General features: G+C 44.2%; 1 protein-coding gene across 4 annotated transcripts in view; it reads right to left on the bottom strand.

Moving 5' to 3' along the window:
- Positions 1–268: 268 nt before the first annotated feature.
- The window catches only part of TBXA2R (thromboxane A2 receptor), a 226,653-nt gene continuing 203,139 nt past the window's right edge, over positions 269–23,782 (bottom strand). For all 4 annotated transcript variants that reach the window (XM_069740437.1, XM_069740446.1, XM_069740462.1 and 1 more), the window contains exon 3: positions 269–2,443. In XM_069740437.1, the coding sequence (XP_069596538.1) occupies positions 2,174–2,443 (270 nt within the window). In that variant the 3' untranslated portion in view covers positions 269–2,173. The remainder of the gene's footprint in view (positions 2,444–23,782) is intronic.

Genomic DNA, 23,782 nt, shown 5'->3' on the forward strand with positions numbered 1-23,782 from the left:
CAAGGCACTGTAAAACCTAAGTCAAAGCATTACATTAACACACATGATTTCACAAGGGGTGCTCTTCCACTCCTTTACAATTGACAGTGTCAGAAGAGAGGGGAGAGAGAGTACGGCCCTAGAGAAGACTCTGACAATATGCCCAGTTGGTCTGAAAGAAGAGATTTCACATGCTGTGCTCCAAAAGCAACATCTATGCATATCTCTTCAATGCTGTGATGCAGCACAGAACAGAAAAATTCAGCAGGATCAGGGGAACTCAGAAAGGTTTACAAGGTATTTCATTTATATTTTTTGATGAAGTGACAGGTGCTTTTTACTAACATCATCACAGTTCTTGACATGTTGATTACGAAATATTTAAAACCTTTACACATCTTCTACTAATTTTAATTTTGTATAAATATTTTACAGGAAACAAGACATTGCATATGCATTTCAGAAATAAAAATCACCTAACATGAAAGGATTCATTGTGTGTAGTAGAGCAATTACTTTTAAAACTCAAGTAAGGTATCTGATATTTTATTTCACTGAGGGCCTATACATGTCATATTTTCTCCAGTTTATGTGTCAATTTCTTGATGTTACAAAATCCGTATGAAAACAGAATGCTACAAGATACATTTTTTTTACCTGATCTTGTTATCTCTCAGGAAAGAAAATCATGGCTGCCTGTCAATAAAATTCTACATACTTCTCTAGAATATACAAAACAAGCTGTAAACTGGAACTTTTACTTCATTGATACTTATGTAAACGACGATGGTGATTATTAGTATTGCAAACAACAGTAACTTGCTTTAAGACCTGAAGAAAGCATATCCAATAAGTGAAGAATAGTGATGAGCGAGTGTACTCGTGCTTTGGTTTTCCCAAGCACGCTTGGGTGACCTCTGAGTATTTGTTAGTGTTCGGAGATTTAGTTTTCCTCACCACAGCTGAATGATTTACAGCTAGTAGCCAGGCTAAGTACATGTGGGGATTCCCTAGCAACCCCCACGTGTACTCAGACTGGGTAATAGTATAGTATAAATCTGAACTTTGCCACCTTCAAAAATTTTCGGATGACTCTGTGGTTGTGGGATGCATTAGGGGAGATCAGGGGGATGAGGAATATAGAAGGGTGGTGTCGAATTTCGTGGATTGGTGCAATGGTAACTGTCTACAACTAAATGTTAAGAAAACCAAGGAGTTGGTGGCCAACTATAGCAGGATTAAGTTGGAATGCTTACCGATCACTAATGCTGGTCAGGAGGTAGAGCAGGTGGAGAGTTACAAATATTTGGGGGTCCATTTGGATAGCAAACTGGACTGGAGATGCCACTCAGAGTTTGTCTACAAGAAGGGGATGAGCAGATTGTATTTCCTAAGGAAACTGAGGTCTTTTAATGTGTGTAGCAAAATGTTAGAAATGTTCTACCAATCTGTGGTGGCAAGTGCCATCTTTTTTGCAATCACGTGCTGGGGTAGTAGTGTGCGGGCCTCTGATGCTAATAAGCTGAATAAGATTATTAAGAAGGCAAGTTCTGCTGTCGGCTGTAATCTGGACTCTTTTGTGGAGGTAGTGGAGAAAAGAACTCTGAAAAAGTGTGTGGCAATTATGAACAATAATGCACATCCACTATATGAGCTATTCATGAGACAGAAGAGCACCTTCAGTAACCGGCTTATACTTCTGAGGTGTAAGAAGGAAAAATATAGGAAATCGTTTGTGCCAACTGCCATGGGAATGTACAACAATAACATTAGGGTTAAACCACCAAGGTGAATGTCTACTTATTTCTCTACATTTCAGTTCACTCGTTGTGTATGTCCTATTCTAATGTATAATGTATAATGTTCTTCTGTCAACTCCACTGTCATGTCAACTATGTAATTCCTTTATGATTTTTATGATTTAAGTCGTGCTGCTGTGATACCATAATTTCCCACGGGATCAATAAAGTGTATCGTATCGTATCGTATCGTAATAGCTGTAAATCATTCAGCTGAGGTGATGAAAACTAAATCTCCGAACACTAACAAATACTCGGAGGTCACCCGAGCAACGAGTACACTCGCTTATCACTAGTGAAGAAGCTTTATTAAAGCTGGCTAGATTACCTTCTCTATGTTATATGCTATATAATATAAGCAGTTTTTACAAGGAGGGTAGTTGGAAATGCTGTAACTAATTTATGACTGATTCATGAGTGTATTTCCGACGTAAGGAAGTGGTAAGTGTTGGATATAAAGATATAATTGAGGGACGGGAATTCAGACTTGGGTAAATTCTTTTTAAAACTGCTCTTCTAAATAGGATATAAACCCAGGGATCTAATATCTGATTCCATGTTGCCACTCGAAGAAAAATAAGAAGCAGTTTCTCTGTAGCTCTAGGAATTTCTCCATTCATGAGTTCATCATTGGGTTGCTGAACAACTGTTTGCACTATGAAAATCTGAAAAATGTAAAAGGTAAAGACAGAGTTAAAATCTGGTAGCAAATATAAATGTATAACAATTATTTACAGTGTACCAAACCCATGTTCCAGGGACAATGTAACCTACCAAAGTCTTAGGGGCCAATTCATCAAGACTAGCATTGTGCACACAAGTATTAATGAAGAGCTCGCTGAAGTAAGATGCACCAATTTATTCAAGCACTAGAATACCATTTGTAGTGTAAAAACGTCTGCAATTTTGCTGAATTTTGCAAATGGGCAGTCATGTCCCATCCTGCCTCGGTTTCTCTGCAGTTTGACCATTTTGACGGAGCTGCTTGAAACTGGTGTGAACACACTACCAAAGGCCACAACACTTTTACGCCACAAATTTTTGCATCTTCTTGGTATTGTGGAATTAAAGTTTACGTAAATCAACCCCTAATTTTCTAAGAAAAAAGAAGCATCTGTTGGAAATATCTCTCAGCAATTCTTGTTGCCAATATTGGTCACTTTCTACTAATACAAGTCTTACTTTGAGTTCAGACATCAGTGTTTCTTGATCCAACCGTGAGCCTCCTGACCGGAAATAACAGAATCATACATGTCTAAGAATCAGTAAGCTCAGGTCAGGAGACTTGCAGTCAATCTCGGCATTGCCATCCGTATGACACGCTCACATACCACTCGCTTACATATCCTTTGATAAGAATATGAAAAGAAATGTTTGCAAATGTTGAAGCTAAATTTCAGAGATTTTTTTTATAGCGCTGATAAAATTAATTATAAAATTTATGCTGTTTTCATTGTACACAGTTTTATCTTTACAACTATATACATATCTGTAAAGCTCAAAGTTAAAAAACTTCTGTAACTCGCGACTTCAAAAACAGTATTTCAGTAGGATTATACTTCTTAACTAAAAATAAGTTGTGGAGTATTTACTTTCTTGTTATCAAATTTTTGCTGCCCTTAGATGCCAGAACATTTGCTGTCTATATATGGATAGAAGGCTTCCTTCTCAAGTCTGGTATTTATTGCTGGAATAACTACAAAGAAGTGCATCTGGATCTATTACTTAACACGTATAGACAGTAGACATCATGGATCCAAACTAGTGTTAGTAATCATATTCAGTCAAGTGAGAAAGTAAGGAAATATGCATCCAGATGCTTGATGACAATCTATTGTACAATGTCTGAATACACAGCTGTTATGCAGTGTTTCAGGGGCATGAATTTCTCACTAAGTTTAAAAAAAAAATAATTGAAAACTAAAATGCTGTAAAGCACTAAACACTGTGTTTAAAAAAAACTGCTCAAAGTGATTCATGCTGCCCGGACTATAGAGAGAATGAATCCTAGTCCAGCTACATCATTTCAAGCAGATATGCTTTACTCTGAAAATGCTGTGGTGTTTCAGTAACATACCGTACATTTAAAAGGACCCTCACAGTTTTACTCTACCCCTCTCCCTTTTCACCTCTTCCCCTCTCCCTTTTCACCTTTGCCCCTCTCTCATTTCACCTCTGCCCCTGTCCCTTTTCATCTATTCCTCTTTCCCTTTTCACTTCTTTCCTTTCCCTTTTATCACCTCTGCCACCCTCCATTTTGCACCTTTGCCACTTTCCATTTCTCACATCTGCCCCTCTCTGTTTTCACCTCTCCACTCTCCCTTTTCACCTCTGCCCCTCTCCCTTTTCACCTCTGCCCTTCTCCATTTTCACCTCTTCCTCTTTCCCCTTTTACTTCTTCACCTCTCCCTTTTTCACATGTGCCACCTCCATTTTTCACCTCTGCCTTTCTCCATTTTTCACTTCTAGTAATATACCTTGTAGGAAAGAAAAAGCGTAGATAGTGTCTTATCTCACAATTTAAGATAAGATTCGCCAGTAATGTAACTGCTCACCTGATGTAAAATATTCATAAGCATATAGTGCTGGCTGCCGCAGATCCACCGGTCGACATGCGTAGCTGAATAGGAGGATTTGTGGGTTATGATCCGCGCTGCCAGCTCATCCAAAACAGGCAAAATGTACAATTGAACAGTGGTCTATTCTATGCGTTTCAGAGTGCATATGACTCCTTCCTCAGGAAATACCACAAGTCTGTTCACAAACGATCTCCATCAAACCTCACTGAGCTCGAGTTGTTTGCCAAGGAAGAATGGGCAAGAATTTCAGCCTCTCGATGTACAAAACTGATAGAGACATACTCCAAATGACTTGCAGCTGTAATCACAGCAAAAGGTGCCGCAACAAAGTATTAAGTTAAAGGGGCCGAATAATATTGCACGCCCCACTTTTCAGTTTTTGAATTTCCCCCCAAAATTAAAATAACCAATAAATTTCGTTCAAATTCACAATTGTGTTCTACTTCTTGTTGATTCTTCACCAAAAAATTAGATATGGTATCTTTATGTTTGAAGCATGATTTGTGGGAAAAGGTTGAAAAGTTCCAGGGAGCTGAATACTTTCGCAAGGCACTGTACTTATTTTCCACCATAATTTGCAAAATAAATCTTGTCAAATCAGACAAGGTGATTTTCTGGATTTGTTTTCTCATTTTGACTCTCATATTTGTGGTCTACCTATGATGTCAATTACAGGCCTCTGGGAGAACTTGCATAGTTGGTGGATGACCAAATAATTTTTTCCCCACTGTATATTTTTTCAAACTTCTGATGTTTTTTTAAACACTAAATTAATTAAAAAAAATTGGACATGTTTAGTATCATCGTAATCGTACTTATGAAGAGAAACATATTGTGAAGTCATTCTTACCACAAAATGTACATGGTAAAAACGATTTGCAAAAAAAATGTGAGAATTGCATTTTTTTCATAATTTCTCCCAACTTGAATTTTTTCCCCAGTTTTCCAGTACACTATGTGGTCAAGTGAATATTTTTATCAGGGACCCCGTAACCGACCTGTCCAGGTCCGGACACAAGTCCCATACAGCAGAACGGGAATGTGTAGACAGCACCCGCAGACACAGAATGGCATGGTCGCCGGCATGCAGGACCTGCGGCATGTGATTGCAGGAGGAGGAACCAGGGCGGGGCCAGCCGCCGGAGCTCCCAGAGCTAACAGCGAAGCTCCAAAGTTATAAGCGGGAGGTGACCGGCTGGGGAGCCGACAAGTGTATAGTAACCGGGTACAAACGGGTGTCAGGAAACTCAGCTAGTAATACCAGAGCCAAGGGAACAACTGAAAGGGAAGTCAGAAACCAAGCTGGGGCCAGAGAAGCAGATAATCTACAGACAGAACCTAATCGACAGGCAAGTGCGACTTGGATCAGACTGCAAACTGCACATTCAAATTCAAATTCAAATTCAAATGAGCTTTATTGGCAGGACTAAGACGTGGAGGACAGGCTGAGACAAAACAGGATGCAGACTCACAAGTCAGGCACAAGGCACAAACACACAAGCGTACAGGGGTCAGGGGTTAACTCAGCTGAGGGCAGAAGTGTAACTGACAAGGAAGCAAGCCTCCTGAGGCTATAAAAAGCCCTCCCCTATCCAAAGGGAGGCCAGCAGCATTAACCCCCAAGGCTCCTGCTCAAATCCTACCATAGGATCATGACAATTTTCTTTCAAAAGTACAACTGGTCCCTCAAAAAACAAGCCCTCAAAAGTCTATGTGGACATAAAAATAAAAAAACTTATGGCTCAAGGAAGAAGGGGGAGAAAAAACAAAAATACAAACACACATGGGGTTAAAGGGAATTATTGCTATATAATGTTAGGACAGCATGAAAAAAGGGTTAAACACTGAATTCAGGTTTGTAATATATCAGGTTGTGTGCTGTTATTTACTTACACTGAAGGTTTTATCACTAATAGATTATCTATGGTCTGAATTGCACGCGACTGCGCGCCCTCCTGTGATAAGCAGCTCACTGTCAATAGAAAATATACCGTACATAGAAAGTCTGATGTGGGCGGGGTTATCTTTCTCAGCTCTGCTACATTCTACATTTATAAACTATGGTTGTGAGATCAGCTGCACCCTGGCATCTAAGTGATACATCAAAGGATTCAGGGTCTTTTTGCCTACATCATGCTGCTATCAAATGAGAGGAGACATAAAGATCTATAAGTGGACTCATTTGTTTATGTGGATTTTGATAAGTAACAAATTAATTGTGATATGAAATGAGTCACTTGTTGGAGATCCACAGTATGTGACTGATTTGATTGACCTGTCTATGTAGATCTTAAACTTACAATTCATTAATTATTCATCAATGTGTTTATATATTATAGTATCATGTATTTCCCCATACATTATTTCTGATTGTTTGTGGCAACAGTGTTTATTGATGTCATTTTTATGTTTATAATGTTGCTCATTGGCTTATTTATATGGGCAGATGTTTTGTATTGCTACCTATGAAATTGTTATTATATTTAGTACACTGCACTTTTTTGCACATATGAGCACTTAGTCACATTATTGTCAAACATATTTTTGCACATGTACACGCAGACATGCAAAATTCCTTCTGTCTCACTCCCTGTTCAGCGGTGGCCCTGTGTCGCGGTGTTTGGGTGTGGCGCCGGCCCACTCACGTAATCGTGGTTCTTTTGTCTGGGTTGAGGCTTGAGACGCAGGGAGGAAGATTGTCTGCGTTTCACACATGCGCACTTGCACTTTTTCTGACGATCACATGATCGGATGTAATCACTACTTAAACCGGACTGAGATCCTGATTAAGCCACGCCCCCTGAGAAAGCAGTAACAATCACACGCGAAACACCCGTTGGGGTAAGGTGACCAGGATCCAGACGTGACTTTTGCACATATGGGTAATTATCCCTTTTATCCAACTATATATTATCTTGTATGTACTGCACAGAGATGTATGGTGATTAAATTATCACTAATTTGATTGCACTGTTCTGTTAAACCACTATATATCTGAGATATATATACTGATTTGGAAGCAATTTATAGATATGCTGTCCATCTGTGGAAATCTCCTGATCTTGTGGCAATTACGTATGTCCCGTTCTGTATTCCAGGGTCATTGAATGTTTCCATGGATTTAGTCACATTGTTATTGTAAACCATATACTATATACTTTTTGATAACTTCATGAATTTTTATGTGGAAACCAGTGACGGATTTTTCAATAAATAAGGTTATTCTGTAATTTATTGGCTATTTTTTGACTCTTTTGTCTCCTGTTATAAAGTATAGCTCTCAGATGAGGTAGCAATGACCAGATTCCTGCTAAAATGGGTTGGCGACTAGGGTTGAGCGACTTTTCGTTTTATAGGATCGGGTCGGGTTTCACGAAACCCGACTTTTTCAAAAGTCGGGTCGAGTGAAATAGGCCGATCCTATAGAAAAGTCGGGGTCGGGGTCGGCCGAAACACGAAACCCAATGCAGTGCATTGGGTTTCTAATGGTTCCCAGGGTCTGAAGGAGAGGAAACTCTCCTTCAGGCCCTGGGATCCATATTTAAGTGTAAAATAAAGAATAAAAATAAAAAATATTGATATACTTACCCTTGGACGGGCCCTGGTTCTCACCGGCAGCCTTCCTTCATTAGAATCAGTGCCTGAAGGACCTTCGATGACGTCGCGGCTTGTGATTGGTCACGTGAGCGGTCACATGGGCGTCACGCGACTAATCACAAGCCGCGACGTCATCTAAGGTCCTTCAGGCCCTGATTCTTAGGAAGGAAGGCTGCGGGTTAGAACCAGGGCGTGTCCGAGGGTGAGTATATACCTATTAGGCCGGGGACACACACAACGTATAAAAAAATGGACAGTTTTTGATGGACGAGAATCGCACAAATGTTGCCAAAACATTGATCCGTGAGCAGTGCGAGGATGCGATTTTCTCGCATCAAATGATCCGTGTGACATCCGTGTGACATCCGTACTGCGTGTTTTTATCGCAGGCTTGCAAAACCGACATACGGCAATACAAGGGATCCATGTGACCAAAAATAAAAACATATATACTGTCTATATATATATATATGTCAGTAGACACATATATGTATATACTAGCTGAAGAGCCCGGCGTTGCATGGGCATAGTAAATATCTGTGCACCTCACTTCTCTTATTTTCCCATCACGCCTCTCATTTTCCCCCTCACATCTCTCATTTTCTCCCTTACACCTCACTCCTCTTATTTTCCCCCTCACTCCTCTCATTCCGCCCTAACACTTGTCATTTCGACCTCACATCTGTCATTTTCCGATCACTCCACTATTTTCTCTCACTCCTCTCATTTTGCACTCACACCTTTTCATTTTCACCTCACACCTCTCATTTTCCTCTCAGTATATACATGTTTGTCATCTCCCTTATATATAGTATACACCTGTATGTCATCTACCCTATAAATAGTATATACCTGCTGTATGTCATCTCCTCCTGTATATAGTACTGTATATACCTGTATGTCATCTCTTCTGTATATACTATATACCTGTATGTCATCTCCTCCTATATATAGTATATACCTGTATGTCATCTCCCCTGTATATAGTATATACCTGCTGTATGTCATCTCCTCCTATATATACCTATGTGTCATCTCTTTTATATAGTATATACCTGTATGTCATCTCCTCCTGTATATAGTATATACCTGTAAGTCATCTCCTCCTGTATATAGTATATACCTGTGTGTCATCTCCTCCTGTATATAGTATGTACCTGTATGTCATATCCTCCTACATATAGTATATACCTGTGTGTCATCTGCTCCTGTATATAGTATATATCTGTGTCATCTTCTCCTGTATATAGCATATACGTGTGTCATCTGCTCCTGTATATATTTGTGTGTCATCTCCTCCTGTATACAGTATATACGTGTCATCTCCCCTGTATATAGTATATACCTGTGTCATCTCCTCCTGTATACAGTATATACATGTGTGTCATCTCCTCCTGAATATAGTATATATTGGTGTGTCATCTCCCCTGTATATAGTATGTACCTGTATGTGTTAGGAGTCGAGTTTCCTCTGCTGCACAGGGGGAATCTCGATCCGTCTCCGCTGCGGTCTCCCATTCTCCTCCAGCCGCAGTGGAGTCTGCTCAGCAGGGACGTCGCTCCCAGTGTCTTGCTCGCTCTCACTCTGTACAGAGAGTTACTGCTGCTTCTTCAGCTCCTGCCATTAAAGTCAGTGCTGGTCAGCGGCGAGCGGACTTCCCTGGGACTAAGTCCTTGTTTGCGCACACTGAGCATGCCCAGAGCAAGATCTCCCGTTGGAGATCGAGGGTCATGTGCTCTGGCTCTGCAGCGCATTCCATTGGTCCTCTTGGCAGGTCTTGGAAGGGCAAAGTTTCTGTGGCCACTTCCTGTCCTGCAATTATATAAACTGCGCATGACCGCACGGCCATGCGCTAGTGTACAATTGAATACGTGTGTTTGTTGTGAGTGCAAGTCGTTCATTAAATACCCCTACACTATTGTATGACTGTTCGCGTATGGAGTATGGCTGCTATCTAGCGCCCGACAAATCACTCAACGTGTCACACACGTATCAGCGTCTATTGCTGTGACCGCCAGTGCGGCGCCACGCGCCAGTAGTGCGCTTCCTGACCCACGTCTGGGTGCTTAGTGGTGCCTGCCAGCACGGCACAGTTCGCACTTCGGTGCTCTTATTATAAGAGTTGCCTAACACACCCTGTTGCGGTGTTGTGTCAGCAAGTGGTCTAATCGGACTTCAATCCTAGTTGGGGTTAAGTTCGCTGACTGCTTGCTCGCCTTCTATGTGCGGTACCGCGATCCTGTGACGCAACACGATCGCTTCCTTCACGTTGGGTGAAGTTTAACCCACGCGAGTATACTTATGAGTACCGCCATATAGTCCGTCATTACTCAGCAGCAGGTTCCATCTCTGCACGGCGGACCCCGGGCTACGAACACACCGTACACTATCAGTCTTATTATTTGGTGCGTTCCGCTAGCCCTTACATTACACTAGCGCCAGGGTCTGGCTAGTGATGACGGACAAACAGCAATCCCTGTGGTATATACAGCAGCTGGAGGGTAGGTTGGCGGCTCTCGAGAGCGCAACCTCAGCTGTGGATGTTACCGCAGTTGCTGTACAGGCTGCCAGCGTGGCTGCAGCAACTTTGTCCATTGTCACCCCTGTTCCGACATTTTCTCGCCTCCCGCTGCCAGAAAAATTTTCTGGTAATAGCAAATTTTGTAGGGGATTCGTGAGTCAGTGCTCAATTCATCTCGAGCTTCTGGCTGCACGTTTCCCCACAGAGGGGGCTAAGGTGGGATTTATTGTGTCTCTATTGTCGGACAGGGCGTTGGAATGGGCTACGCCGCTGTGGGAGCGTGGCGATCATGTGGTGCAGAGTGCTCCTCTGTTTTTGAGCACTTTAAAACAGGTCTTTTTAGGACCTCAAGTCACCCATGACACTGCGTTCCAACTGCTGGCATTAACTCAGGGTGAGTCCTTGGTCAGTCATTTTGCCGTCCAATTCCGCACTTTAGCATCTGAGCTGGAATGGTCGGATAAAGCTCTTATCCCCATATTTTGGAGGGGCTTGGCTGACCATGTAAAGGACGCTCTGGCCACTAGGGAGATTCCTGCCACACTGGAGGAGTTAATAACAGTCTCCACTCGAATTGACCTCCGTTTTAACGAGCGGAGGTTAGAGCGAGCCCAGTGTAGGCAGAGGTTTCGGCTGGCTCCTACTTTCGCCAAACCTCTGGAATCTCCGGTCCTGGTTCCTGAGTCACATGAGGCCAGAGAAGTGTCACAAGCGGGACCTAAGTGCCGGACCGCTTGTGCATTCAGGGTCTGTCATGTTTGCCAGCAGTCTGGACATTTAGCCACCAGATGTCCTCAGCGGTCGAGGAAACGTCAGCGTCTAGTGGTCGTAGGTGGAGGTACACTAGACACGGCGACGTTTGCCTCTAAACTGTCCTTTAAGGGGACAATTACTATAGGCTCATTCTCCCACTCGGTAGAGCTCTGCGTGGATTCTGGGGCGGAGGGCTATTTTATGTCTTCTGCCTTCGCCCAACGCCACGCAATACCTCTGGTTATGCTAGCTCAACCTGTAACGGTACGAGTGGTGAATGGGTCGACTCTGCCCTCACAGATAACTCACCAGACCATCCCTTTTACTCTGTCCATGTCGCCATCTCATCAGGAGATTATTTCTCTGCTCGTCATTCCAGAGGGAGTTGATGAGGTCCTGTTGGGAATACCTTGGCTATGGTACCACTCTCCTCATATCGAGTGGTCCTCAGGCAGAATTCTGGGATGGGGTGAATCTTGTGGGGGTAGGTGTCAGAGGGAGTGCATTCAGGTAGCTACAACTGAGGTACCCGCAGATCTTTCCTCTCTCCCCAAGCAGTATTGGTCGTATGCAGACGTATTCTCCAAAAAGGCGGCGGAGACCCTTCCGCCCCATCGCCCCTATGACTGTCCTATGGACCTCTTGCCTGGTGCTGAGCCTCCCCGGGGTCGAGTCTATCCGCTATCTCTCCCGGAGACGGAGGCAATGTCACAGTACATCCAGGAAAATCTGGCAAGAGGCTTCATCAGGAAGTCAGTGTCACCTGCTGGGGCAGGGTTCTTCTTCGGGCAGAAGAAGAGTGGGGAATTGCGTCTATGCATAGACTACAGGGGTCTTAACGCCATCACCGTTAAGAATAAATACCCTTTGCCTTTGATATCTGAACTGTTCGATAGGCTTCGGGGAGCAAGGGTATTTACTAAATTAGATCTGCGGGGTGCTTACAACCTGATTCGCATCCGTGAGGGGGACGAATGGAAGACGGCTTTTAACACCAGGGATGGGCACTATGAATATCTGGTGATGCCCTTTGGGCTCTGTAATGCCCCAGCCGTTTTCCAAGACTTTGTGAACGATATCTTCCGGGATATGCTTTCCACCTCGGTCGTAGTCTATCTGGATGATATTCTCATCTACTCTCCAGATATTGACTCCCACCGGAGAGATGTTTGCAAAGTCTTCGACCTCCTACGGGCAAACTCCCTCTATGCCAAGTTGGAGAAGTGTATGTTTGAGCAGGAGTCCTTACCTTTCCTAGGCTACATCATCTCAGCCCAGGGATTGGCTATGGATCCTGCCAAACTACAGGCTGTGATGGACTGGCAGGAACCCCATTCTCTTAAAGCGGTGCAGCGCTTTATGGGGTTCATCAATTATTATCGCCAGTTCATCCCGCATTTCTCAACTTTGGTAGCTCCCTTGGTTGCCCTCACCAAGAAGGGGGCGAATCCCAAATTGTGGTCTGAGGAGGTCTCCAAAGCCTTTATCTCTATTAAGTCACACTTCGCTAGCGCTCCCATTCTTCATCGCCCCGATGTTGATAAGCCATTTATCATGGAGGTGGATGCCTCTTCTGTTGGTGCTGGAGCAGTCCTCTTCCAAAAGGATGCTCAAGGTCGGAAGCATCCTTGCTTCTTTTTCTCCAAGACCTTCGCACCAGCAGAGAGGAATTATTCCATCGGGGACAGGGAGTTGCTAGCCATGAAGTTGGCTTTCTCGGAGTGGAGACATCTCTTGGAGGGAGCACGTTTTCCCTTCCAAGTCTTCACAGATCACAAAAATTTGGTGTATCTGCAGACAGCTCAGCGGTTGAATTCTCGCCAGGCCAGATGGTCCTTGTTCTTCTCCCGGTTTCATTTCACCCTCCATTTCCTTTCTGGGGAGAAGAACATTCGGGCCGATGCTCTCTCTCGCTCCGTTGTGTCATCTGCGGAGGAGGAGGAGGAGCCTCGGCTTATTGTCCCCAACGAGAGTTTGAGAACCGTGGCCCCGGTTTCGCTGGAGTCTGTGCCCCCGGGCAAGCCTTTTGTTCCATCTAGTTTGCGACCGGAGGTTCTCTCTTGGGCGCACTCGTCCAGGGTGGGTGGACATTTTGGTACTAAAAGGACATCAGAGTTACTGGCGAGGACATACTGGTGGCCGCATATGGCTCGTGATGTCGCGGAGTACGTTCGGGCGTGTGTCTCTTGCGCCAGGAACAAGACTCTTCGGCAACGGTCAGCTGGTTTGCTTTATCCTCTGCCCGTGGCTGACAGGCCCTGGGAGATGGTCGGGATGGACTTTGTGGTTGGCTTACCCAAGTCTCGTAATTGCACCATTATCTGGGTGATCACCGATCATTTTTCCAAAATGGTGCATTTGGTACCTCTTCCACGGCTACCATCTGCACGGGCGTTGGCTGTCTTGTTTATCAAGCATATCTTTCGCTTACACGGTATGCCAGACAAAATTGTTAGTGACCGGGGTCCCCAGTTTGAGTCTCGATTCTGGAGGGAGCTATGTCGTCTACTCAGTATTGAGTTAAATCTCTCTTCGGCATATCATCCCGAGACGAATGGGTTGGTAGAAAGGGCCAACCAGACCTTGGTCACATATCTGCGACATTTTGTTTCTGCCAGACAGGATGACTGGGCATCCTTGCTACCGTGGGCAGAGTTTGCACTTAACAATGCCGTAGCTGACTCCACCGGTCAGACTCCATTCCTCTTAAATTACGGCCAGCATCCGCGTGTTCCTGTGCCCATGCCTGTGTCTTCTGCTGATCCCAGGGTGGCAGACTGGGCTGTGGAGGCATGGGACATTTGGGATCGCACGCAGGATGCCATTCGGGCCTCCAAGGAGAGAATGAGGTCCTCCGCCGATGTTCATCGGCGCCCCGCTCCGACTTTTGCCCCTGGCGCCTTGGTGTGGCTCTCCGCCCGTAACATCAGGCTGCGAGTTCAGTCCACTAAGTTTGCTCCTCGCTACTTGGGTCCCTTCAAGGTTCTCGAACAGGTTAATCCTGTGGTCTACCGCCTGGCTCTTCCTCCACGCTTGGGTATTACCGACACCTTTCATGTGTCCCTCTTGAAACCCATATACATGTCCCGGTTTTCCGAGTCATCTGCCGGGACATCGGGTTCGTCTACAGACGATTACGAGGTGAACGCTATTTTGGGGTGCAAGGTGGTACGCGGCAAAAAGTTTTATTTGGTGGATTCGAAGGGTTATGGTCCAGAGGACAGGTCTTGGGAGCCTGCTGAAAACATTCGGGCCCCACAGCTCATTGCTGCCTTCGAGCGTAGCGAGGCCCAAGGAGGGGGGGGGGCAATGTTAGGAGTCGAGTTTCCTCTGCTGCACAGGGGGAATCTTGATCCGTCTCCACTGCGGTCTCCCATTCTCCTCCAGCCGCAGTGGAGTCTGCTCAGCAAGGACGTCGCTCCCAGTGTCTTGCTCGCTCTCACTCTGTACAGAGAGTTACTGCTGCTTCTTCAGCTCCTGCCATTAAAGTCAGTGCTGGTCAGCGGCGAGCGGACTTCCCTGGGACTAAGTCCTTGTTTGCGCACACTGAGCATGCCCAGAGCAAGATCTCCCGTTGGAGATCGAGGGTCATGTGCTCTGGCTCTGCAGCGCATTCCATTGGTCCTCTTGGCAGGTCTTGGAAGGGCAAAGTTTCTGTGGCCACTTCCTGTCCTGCAATTATATAAACTGCGCATGACCGCACGGCCATGCGCTAGTGTACAATTGAATACGTGTGTTTGTTGTGAGTGCAAGTCGTTCATTAAATACCCCTACCCTATTGTATGACTGTTCGCGTATGGAGTATGGCTGCTATCTAGCGCCCGACAAATCACTCAACGTGTCACACACGTATCAGCGTCTATTGCTGTGACCGCCAGTGCGGCGCCACGCGCCAGTAGTGCGCTTCCTGACCCACGTCTGGGTGCTTAGTGGTGCCTGCCAGCACGGCACAGTTCGCACTTCGGTGCTCTTATTATAAGAGTTGCCTAACACACCCTGTTGCGGTGTTGTGTCAACAAGTGGTCTAATCGGACTTCAATCCTAGTTGGGGTTAAGTTCGCTGACTGCTTGCTCGCCTTCTATGTGCGGTACCGCGATCCTGTGACGCAACACGATCGCTTCCTTCACGTTGGGTGAAGTTTAACCCACGCGAGTATACTTATGAGTACCGCCATATAGTCCGTCATTACTCAGCAGCAGGTTCCATCTCTGCACGGTGGACCCCGGGCTACGAACGCACCGTACACTATCAGTCTTATTATTTGGTGCGTTCCGCTAGCCCTTACAGTATGTCATCTCCTCCTGTATATAGTATATACCTGAGTGTCATCTCCTCCTGTATATAGTATATACCTGTGTGTCATCTCCCCTGTATATGGTATATACCTGCGTGTCATCTCCCCTGCATTTACCTGTGTGTCATCTTCCCTGTATATAGTATGTACCTGTATGTCATCTCCCCTGTATATAGTATATACCAGTGTGTCATCTCCCCTGTATATAGTATATATGTGTGTGTCATCTCCTCCTGTGTATAGTATATACCTGTATGTCATCTCCTCCTGTATATAGTATATACCTGTGTGACAGCACGGTGGCGCAGTGGTTAGCACTGCAGCCTTGCAGCGCTGGGGTCCTGGGTTCTAATCTCATCCAGGACAACATCTGCAAAGAGTTTGTATGCTCTCTCTGTGTTTGCATGGGTTTCATTTGGGCACTCCGGTTTCCTCCCACATTCCAATGACATACTGATAGGGATTCTAGATTGTGAGCCCCAACGGGGACAGTGATGATAATGTGTGCAAACTGTAAAGCGCTGCGGAATATGTTAGCGCTATATAAAAATAAAGATTATTATTATTATATATCTGTGTGTCATCTCCTCCTGTATATAGTATCTACCTGTATGTCAATAGTATGTACCTGTATGTCATCTCCTCCTGTATTAGACCTCGTTCACACGTTATTTGCTCAGTATTTTTACCTCAGTATTTGTAAGCTAAATTGGCAGCCTGATAAATCCCCAGCCAACAGGAAGCCCTCCCCCCTGGCAGTATATATTAGCTTACACATACACATAATAGACAGGTCATGTGACTGACAGCTGCCGCATTTCCTATATGGTACAGTTGTTGCTCTTGTATTTTGTCTGCTTATTAATCAGATTTTTATTTTTGAAGGGTAATACCAGACTTGTGTGTTTTTTGGCGAGTTTCAAGTGTCAAGTTGTGTGTGTTGAGTTGCGTGTGGCGACATGCATGTAGCGACTTTTGTGAGATGAGTTTTGTGTAGTGACATGCGTGTAGCAACTTTTTGTGTGTCGAGTTGCATGTGACAGGTTAGTGTAGCAAGTTGTGTGCAGCAAGTTTTGCGCATGGCGAGTTTTGCGCGTGGCGAGTTTTATGGATGGTGAGTTTTGAGTATGTGCAAGTTTTGTGAGAGGCAACTTTTGCATGTGTTGCAACTTTTGTGCTAGTGGCAATTTTTCCGCGTGTGCAAGTTTTGCGTGTGGTGAGTTTTCCACGAGGTGAGTTTTGAGCAGCGACTTTTGTGTTTTGACTTTTATGTGGCGAGGTTGGTGTATGTGTGGTGAAATGTGTGCTGAGGGTGGTACATGTGTTCAAGCACGTGGTAGTGTGTGGCACATTTTGTGTGTGTGTTCATATCCCCGTGTGTGGTGAGTATCCCATGTCGGGGCCCTACCTTAGCAACTGTACGGTATATACTCTTTGGCGCCATCGCTCTCACTCTTTAAGTCCCCCTTGTTCACATCTGGCAGCTGTCAATTTGCCTCCAACACTTTTCCTTTCACTTTTTCCCCATTATGTAGATAGGGGCAAAATTGGTGAATTGGAACGCGCGGGGTTAAAATTTTGCCTCACAACATAGCCTATGACGCTCTCGGGGTCCAGACATCTGACTGTGCAAAATCTTGTGGTTGTAGCTGCGACGGTGCAGATGCCAATCCCGGACATACACACACACATACACACACACACACATTCAGCTTTATATATTAGACTAGCTGAAGAGCCCGGCGTTGCCTGGGCATAGTAAATATCTGTGGTTAGTTATAGCACGTCACTTCTCTTATTTTCCCATCACGCCTCTCATTTTCCCCCTCACATCTCTCATTTTCTCCCTCACACCTCTCATTTTCTCCCTCACTCCTCTCATTCCCCCAAACACTTGTCATTTCGACCTCACATCTGTCATTTTCCAATCACTACACTATTTTCCCTCACGCCTCTCATTTTGCACTCACACCTTTTCATTTTCACCTCACACCTCTCATTTTCACCTCAGTATATACATGTTTGTCATCTCCCTTATATATAGTATACACCTGTATGTCATCTCCTGTATATAGTATATACCTGTATGTCATCTCCCCTGTATATAGTATATACCTGCTGTGTGTCATCTCCCCTGTATATAGTATATACCTGTATGTCATCTCCTCCTATATATAGTATATACCTGTATGTCATCTCCTCCTATATATAGTATATACCTGTATGTCATCTCCTCCTATATATAGTATATACCTGTATGTCATCTCCTCCTGTATATAGTATATATCTGTGTGTCATCTCCTCCTGTATATAGTATATACCTATATGTCATCTTCTATGTATAGCATATACCTGTATGTCATCTCCTCCTGTATATAGTATATACCTGTAGGTAATCTGCTCCTGTATATAGTATATACCTGTGTGTCATCTCCTCCTGTATTTAGTATAAACCTGTATGTCATCTCCTCCTGTACATAGTATGTACCTGTATGTCATCTCCTCCTCTATATAGTATATATGGCTCGAGTTCATATGAGGACAACCAGCAGAGGGCGCCCTCTTATGATCTCGAGCAAGGGAGCTTTCTAGGAAAGTTCCCATGATCTAGGAACAGCCAGCAGAGGGCGCCTCACCGCAAATGAAGCTAAATATAGATCATTGACCTATATTTAGCTTCATTCGCCGGGGTTTTGCAGAAATGAGCATCCTGCTTTAGCGGAGCTCGTGTCTGCAAAATATTTTAACCCCTTCAGATGGATCTACATCATTGGACGTGCCAGATCCTCGGAAGGTATGTATATTGTTGGTTTATTATTTTTTTTTATTTACAGATCGAGGGTCTTCAGTGAGTGGATTGAGAGTAGAATAAATTAATACAACAACCTTTGTGTTTATTTCATTAAATTAATTTTTAATAATGTGTTTGTGTATTTTTTTAACCCTTTACTAGTATTGGATTAATAATGGATAGGTGTCATAATTGACGCCTCTCCATTATTAATTAGGCTTAATGTCACCTTACAATAGCAAGGTGGCATTAACCCTTCATTACCCCATATCCCACCGCTACACGGGAATGGGAAGAGAGTGGCCAAGTGCCAGAATAGGCGCATCTTCCAGATGTGCCTTTTCTGGGGTGGCTGGGGGCAGATGTTTTTAGCCAGCGGGGGGCCAATAACTGTGGACCCTCTCCAGGCTATTAATATCTGCCCTCAGTCACTGGCTTTACTACTCTGGCGGAGAAAATTGTGCGGGAGCCCACGCCAATTTTTTCTGCCATTTAACCCCTTAATTTACTAGCTAGAACGGCCAAATTTTGCATAGACACACTACTGACATTAGTAGTGTGGAATATGCAAAAAAATGGGGATATGAGATGGTTTACTGTATGTAAACCAGGTCTCATATCATGTCGGGTTTTAGGAAGGAGAAAGCAAAAGCCGGTAATTGAATTACCCGCTTTAAAGCTGTCTAGCGCTGGAAGAAATATTAATATATATACTGACACTGACATATATATATATATATATATATATATATATACCTATTCTATGTGTACACATTTATTCAACCTATTCTATTATAAGCTGTCAGTGTGATTTTACTGTACACCGCACTGAATTACCGGCTTTTCTCTCTAACAGCGCTGCGTATTCCTCGCAAGTCACACTGCTGGTCCGTGTGTGATCCGTATTTTTGGGCCTTCCATAGACTTTCATTGGCGATTCTCGGCCGAGAAACGCTGACAATCGCAGCATGCTGCGATTTCACTCGGATCCTGAATACGGCCGAGAAAACATCGGATGATGGGAGCTGCCCCATTGATTAACATTGGGACGAGTGCTATGCTATTTTTTATCACATTGCACTTGTCCGTATTACGGTCTAGTGTGACCCCGGCCTTAGGAATATACTCACCCTCGGACGCACCCTCGGACGCTTCCTTCCTAAGAATTAACGCCTGAAGGACCTTAGATGACGTCGCGGCTTGTGATTGGTCGCGTGACGCCCATGGGACCGCTCACGCGACCAATCACAAGCCGCGACGTGAAGGCCCTTCAGGCGCTCATTCTTAGGAAGGAAGGCTGCCGGTGAGAACCAGGGCGCGTCCGAGGGTGAGTATATCAATATTTTTTTATTTTTATTCTTTATTTTACACTTAAATATGAATTCCGATACCGATTCCCGATATCTTAAACATATCGGAACTCGGTATCGGAATTCCGATTCCAGATCAGAAGATCGCCGACCTCATGGCCGACCCCACACAGGGGTCGGGTTTCATGAAACCCGACTTTGCCAAAAGTCGGCGACTTCTGAATCTGGCCGACCCATTTCGCTCAACCCTATTGGCGACTTCATGTTTATTTTAATGTGTTAGGGACAAGATTTTGTTGTTCTGAATAATACATGAGTGGCACAGGTTCTCCTCGGGAACTTGTCAGTACAGCCTTCCTCATGACTTTCCTTACAGTGCTCTTGTTCTCACAATAGCACTTCATGGAGAGACACATGACTAAACTTGTCATTAGCTTCCTACAATTGAAAATGGCTTTTCAATTTGTTTTTAAGTTGGCATAGGCCATGGACAGGTTTGGTCACATGCTCCTCCACCAGCAGCAGTTTTGAGAACAGAGTCCTTTGCGCAGTGTAAGGGAAAGGTTAGACTTACAAATAGGATAAAAACCTATAATACTTCTATATTAGTAAGGGGCGGGCCACAAAATCATGTCCCCAACACATTAGTTAAAATAAAGAGAACATTGCCAATCCCTTTAATAGTTCTATGCTCACTGTGATACGCTTTATGAGTCAGAATTTCGACAGAATGTCTACATCAGCAGGAACAAATTTGATTGTTGATTCTTAGGCAACATTGCAGATCTATGAGCAAATGTCCTAAATTCAGACCAGATGTATGATGCAAATGTGACATTATTTATTCTCACACAAGGAAACACTGTAAGCAGGACCAACTGAAGAATAACACAGAATAAACTATTTTAGCTTTACTGATGGGAAACAAAGTATGAAAAACTGTCTTGTTAAAAACTAAGTACACCCCCTGTAAAATTCCATGGTGTTACTGTATGAATCAGTTCATGCTAAGAAATACCGTCAAGTCCTTAGAAGGTCTTAACATTAGGTAAATAACGTCAGATAAACAACACTTGACAAATTATGCTGTGTCGTTATTCATTTAACAACAATTAGTCCAAAATGCAGAAGCAGTGTGTGCAAAATTATGTATACTCTTACTGCTTCCATAGGAATAAATAGGGTAAGTAGCAGACAGTGCTAATGAAATGCCATGCATTAATTGTTCAATGACAAGTGTGACCACTAGGGATGAGCGAGCACTAAAATGCTTAGGTGGCCATTACTCGAACCAAGCAACTCCTAATACTCACATGCTCGTTTTGACTAATGAGTATAATGGGAGTCAATGTGAAATCCAAGCATTTTCCCAGCAGAGCCTTCAAGGAGGTCTGGGGGGCAGTGAAAATGTTGAAATAAATGGAAAAAGTGCCGAATGGAAGGAGAACAGCCTGAGGAAGAACCCTGGAAGCATCTCTGACACCCAGATCGCTGCTGAGGACAATGGCATTACAATTTTCTCTCTAAGGACTGACAATAAAACATTCAAACCGATGAGAAATTGCAGTTTACAGTAAAAAAAAGTTAAGAAACATCCTTTCCTGTATAGTAGAGAAAGAGTTGGTTGTGTGTTTATGCACTATATGGTTATACATTAATAATACTAAAATTGAACAAACGGTCAGGACAACTCTTGTAATAATAATAATAAACAACATAAATATCAGGGAAAAGGGGACACTGAAAGAACAAGAAATTAGTGATCTGCATAGGTGATATATGAATAATCAGTGTGCTGATCAGTTGTGGACGCTATTTTAGTGTACCCACGATAAACAATACATGACAAATTACAAACAGGCAGAAAAGAGCCCAACAGGGGCTTGAAATGCAATTGCAATCCAATAAAAAACAATCAGTTTATATATACAGTGGGAAAAAAGTATTTAGTCAGCCACTAATTGTGCATGTTCTCCCACTTAAAAAGGTGCGAGAGTCCTGTAATTGACATCTTAGGTAGACCACAACTATGAGGGTCAAAATGAGAAAACAAATACAGAAAATCACCTTGTCTGATTTGGCAAGATTTATTTTGCAAATTATGGTGGAAAATAAGTATTTGGTCACAAGAAACATGCATGATTTCTGGCTCTCACAGACCTGTAACTTCTTCTTTAAGAGGTTCCTCTGTCCACCACTCAATTACCTGTAGTAATGATGACACCTGTTTGAACTTGCTATCAGTATAAAAACACCTGTCCACAACCTCAAACAGTCACACTCCAAACCACTATGGTGAAGACCAAAGAGCTGGCAACATCAAGCTTTGGGGCCGTTTCCCTGCAAAGGGACCAGGATGACTGATCCGTGTACATGAAAGAATGAATGGGGTCATGTATTGTGAGAATTTGAGTGCAAACCTCCTTCCATCTTTGAAGATGAAATGTGGATGGGTCTTTCAGCATGATAATGATCCCAAGCACACCACCAGGGCAAAGAAGTAGTGGCTTCGTAAGAAGAATATGAAGGTCCTGGAGTGGCCTGGCCTTCTCCAGATCTCAACCCTATAGAAAATCTTTGGAGGGAGTTGAAAGTCCGTGTTGCCCAGCGACAGGCCCAAAAACATCACTGCTATAGAGAAGATCTGCATTGAGGAATGGGCCAACATACCACCAACAGTGTGTGCCAATCTTGTGAAGACTTACAGAAAACATTTGACCTCTGTCATTGCCAACAAGGGATATTTAGCAAAATATTTAGATGAACTTTTTTAATGACCAAATACTTATTTTCCACCATAATTTGCAAAATAAATCTTGCCAAATCAGACAAGGTGATTATCTGGATTTGTTTGCTCACTTTGAGTCTCATAGTTGTGGTCTACCTATGATGTCAATTACAGGCCTCTCTCATCTTTTTAAGTGAGAGAACTTACACAATTGGTGGCTTTCTAAATACTTTTTCCCCACTGTATACTGTAAGATGGCCGCCGGACAAGTCCTGGAGGGGAGATATGTGTCATCGCGGCTATTAGCTGCGGTGATTTGAGCTCGGAAGTATGCTCCAGCACGTATTGTCCTGAGAGAGTTATTTGTCCATTCGAGGGCTGGGTGTTATGAGCGGTCATAAGAGATGGGTGGAAATGACCGCTCACATATCCCAACCCCAGGGGCGTGGTGTGGCTAATAAAATGGAGGCCAATTGCCTCATTCAGTGTCTGTGCCTGGAGGTGTAGAGATTTCCATTGTGTGTGTGCTAAAGACACTGACCTGAGCGGGCGGACCAGCAGTACTATATGAATTGTTTTTTATTTTTTCTGTTTGTTACTTTGTTCTGGTGCAAGGAGATAGACCGGACCGCGGGTACCTGCATGCCTTGTCCAGAACTGAAGGGGCTGCATCCTCTGTTTCCGAGGGAAGCCTGAGAGAGGCGGTTCTTCCCCTGCTGCATGAGGAAAGCATTGGTGAGACGGAGCTTCCTGCTGACAAAGGGGGCAGAGAAAGCCAGAAAAGGGCATGCAGAAACAGAGGAAAAAGTGCACGCAGGAGGAGAGTTGTGTGCCAGGGCAGAGTAGCATGCAGTCAGGTGAGCAGCGTGCTTCGCTCCCCATTCTGAGACAGAGTACCGGCACTGTGAAGGGCTGTCCTGCAGTTGGACAAGGGGTTCGGGACACCATTCTGTAGTGAGAGCCGTGCAGATCAGAGCAGAGCCGTGCAGAACAAAGGTGTGCAGAGCCATGCACACAGAGCAGAACCGAGCCGGGTGTCGCAGCAGACATAGAGAGGCGTGCTCCAGCCGAGAGCACTAGCGCCAAATAGACCAGCGTCACCAACCAACATCGGGGACACGGGAGAGCGGGACGTGTGGTGTGTGCCCAGTGACAGCCAGAGAGTACCAGGTGCTGCACATGACATGACCGTGAGTACCGAACACGCGTTGCCCAAGAGAGATCACCCAAAGGACTGACACTCGCACACTGACATAGACACACAAGAGTTGTCCTGACCGTCTGTTACCTGACTACTTCCAGCTAATATAGTTAAAGAGCCATGTTGGGCTTGCACCGAACTATAACCCGTGCCTTTAATAACCACATTAGTATATGGACAAGGAGCAGTGGGAGGTACCGAAGACAGACCGCTGCCGCCAGAAGATGG

The sequence above is a fragment of the Ranitomeya imitator genome, chromosome 1 (genome assembly GCF_032444005.1).
Source record: "Ranitomeya imitator isolate aRanImi1 chromosome 1, aRanImi1.pri, whole genome shotgun sequence".
NCBI classification, from domain to species: Eukaryota; Metazoa; Chordata; class Amphibia; order Anura; family Dendrobatidae; genus Ranitomeya; species Ranitomeya imitator.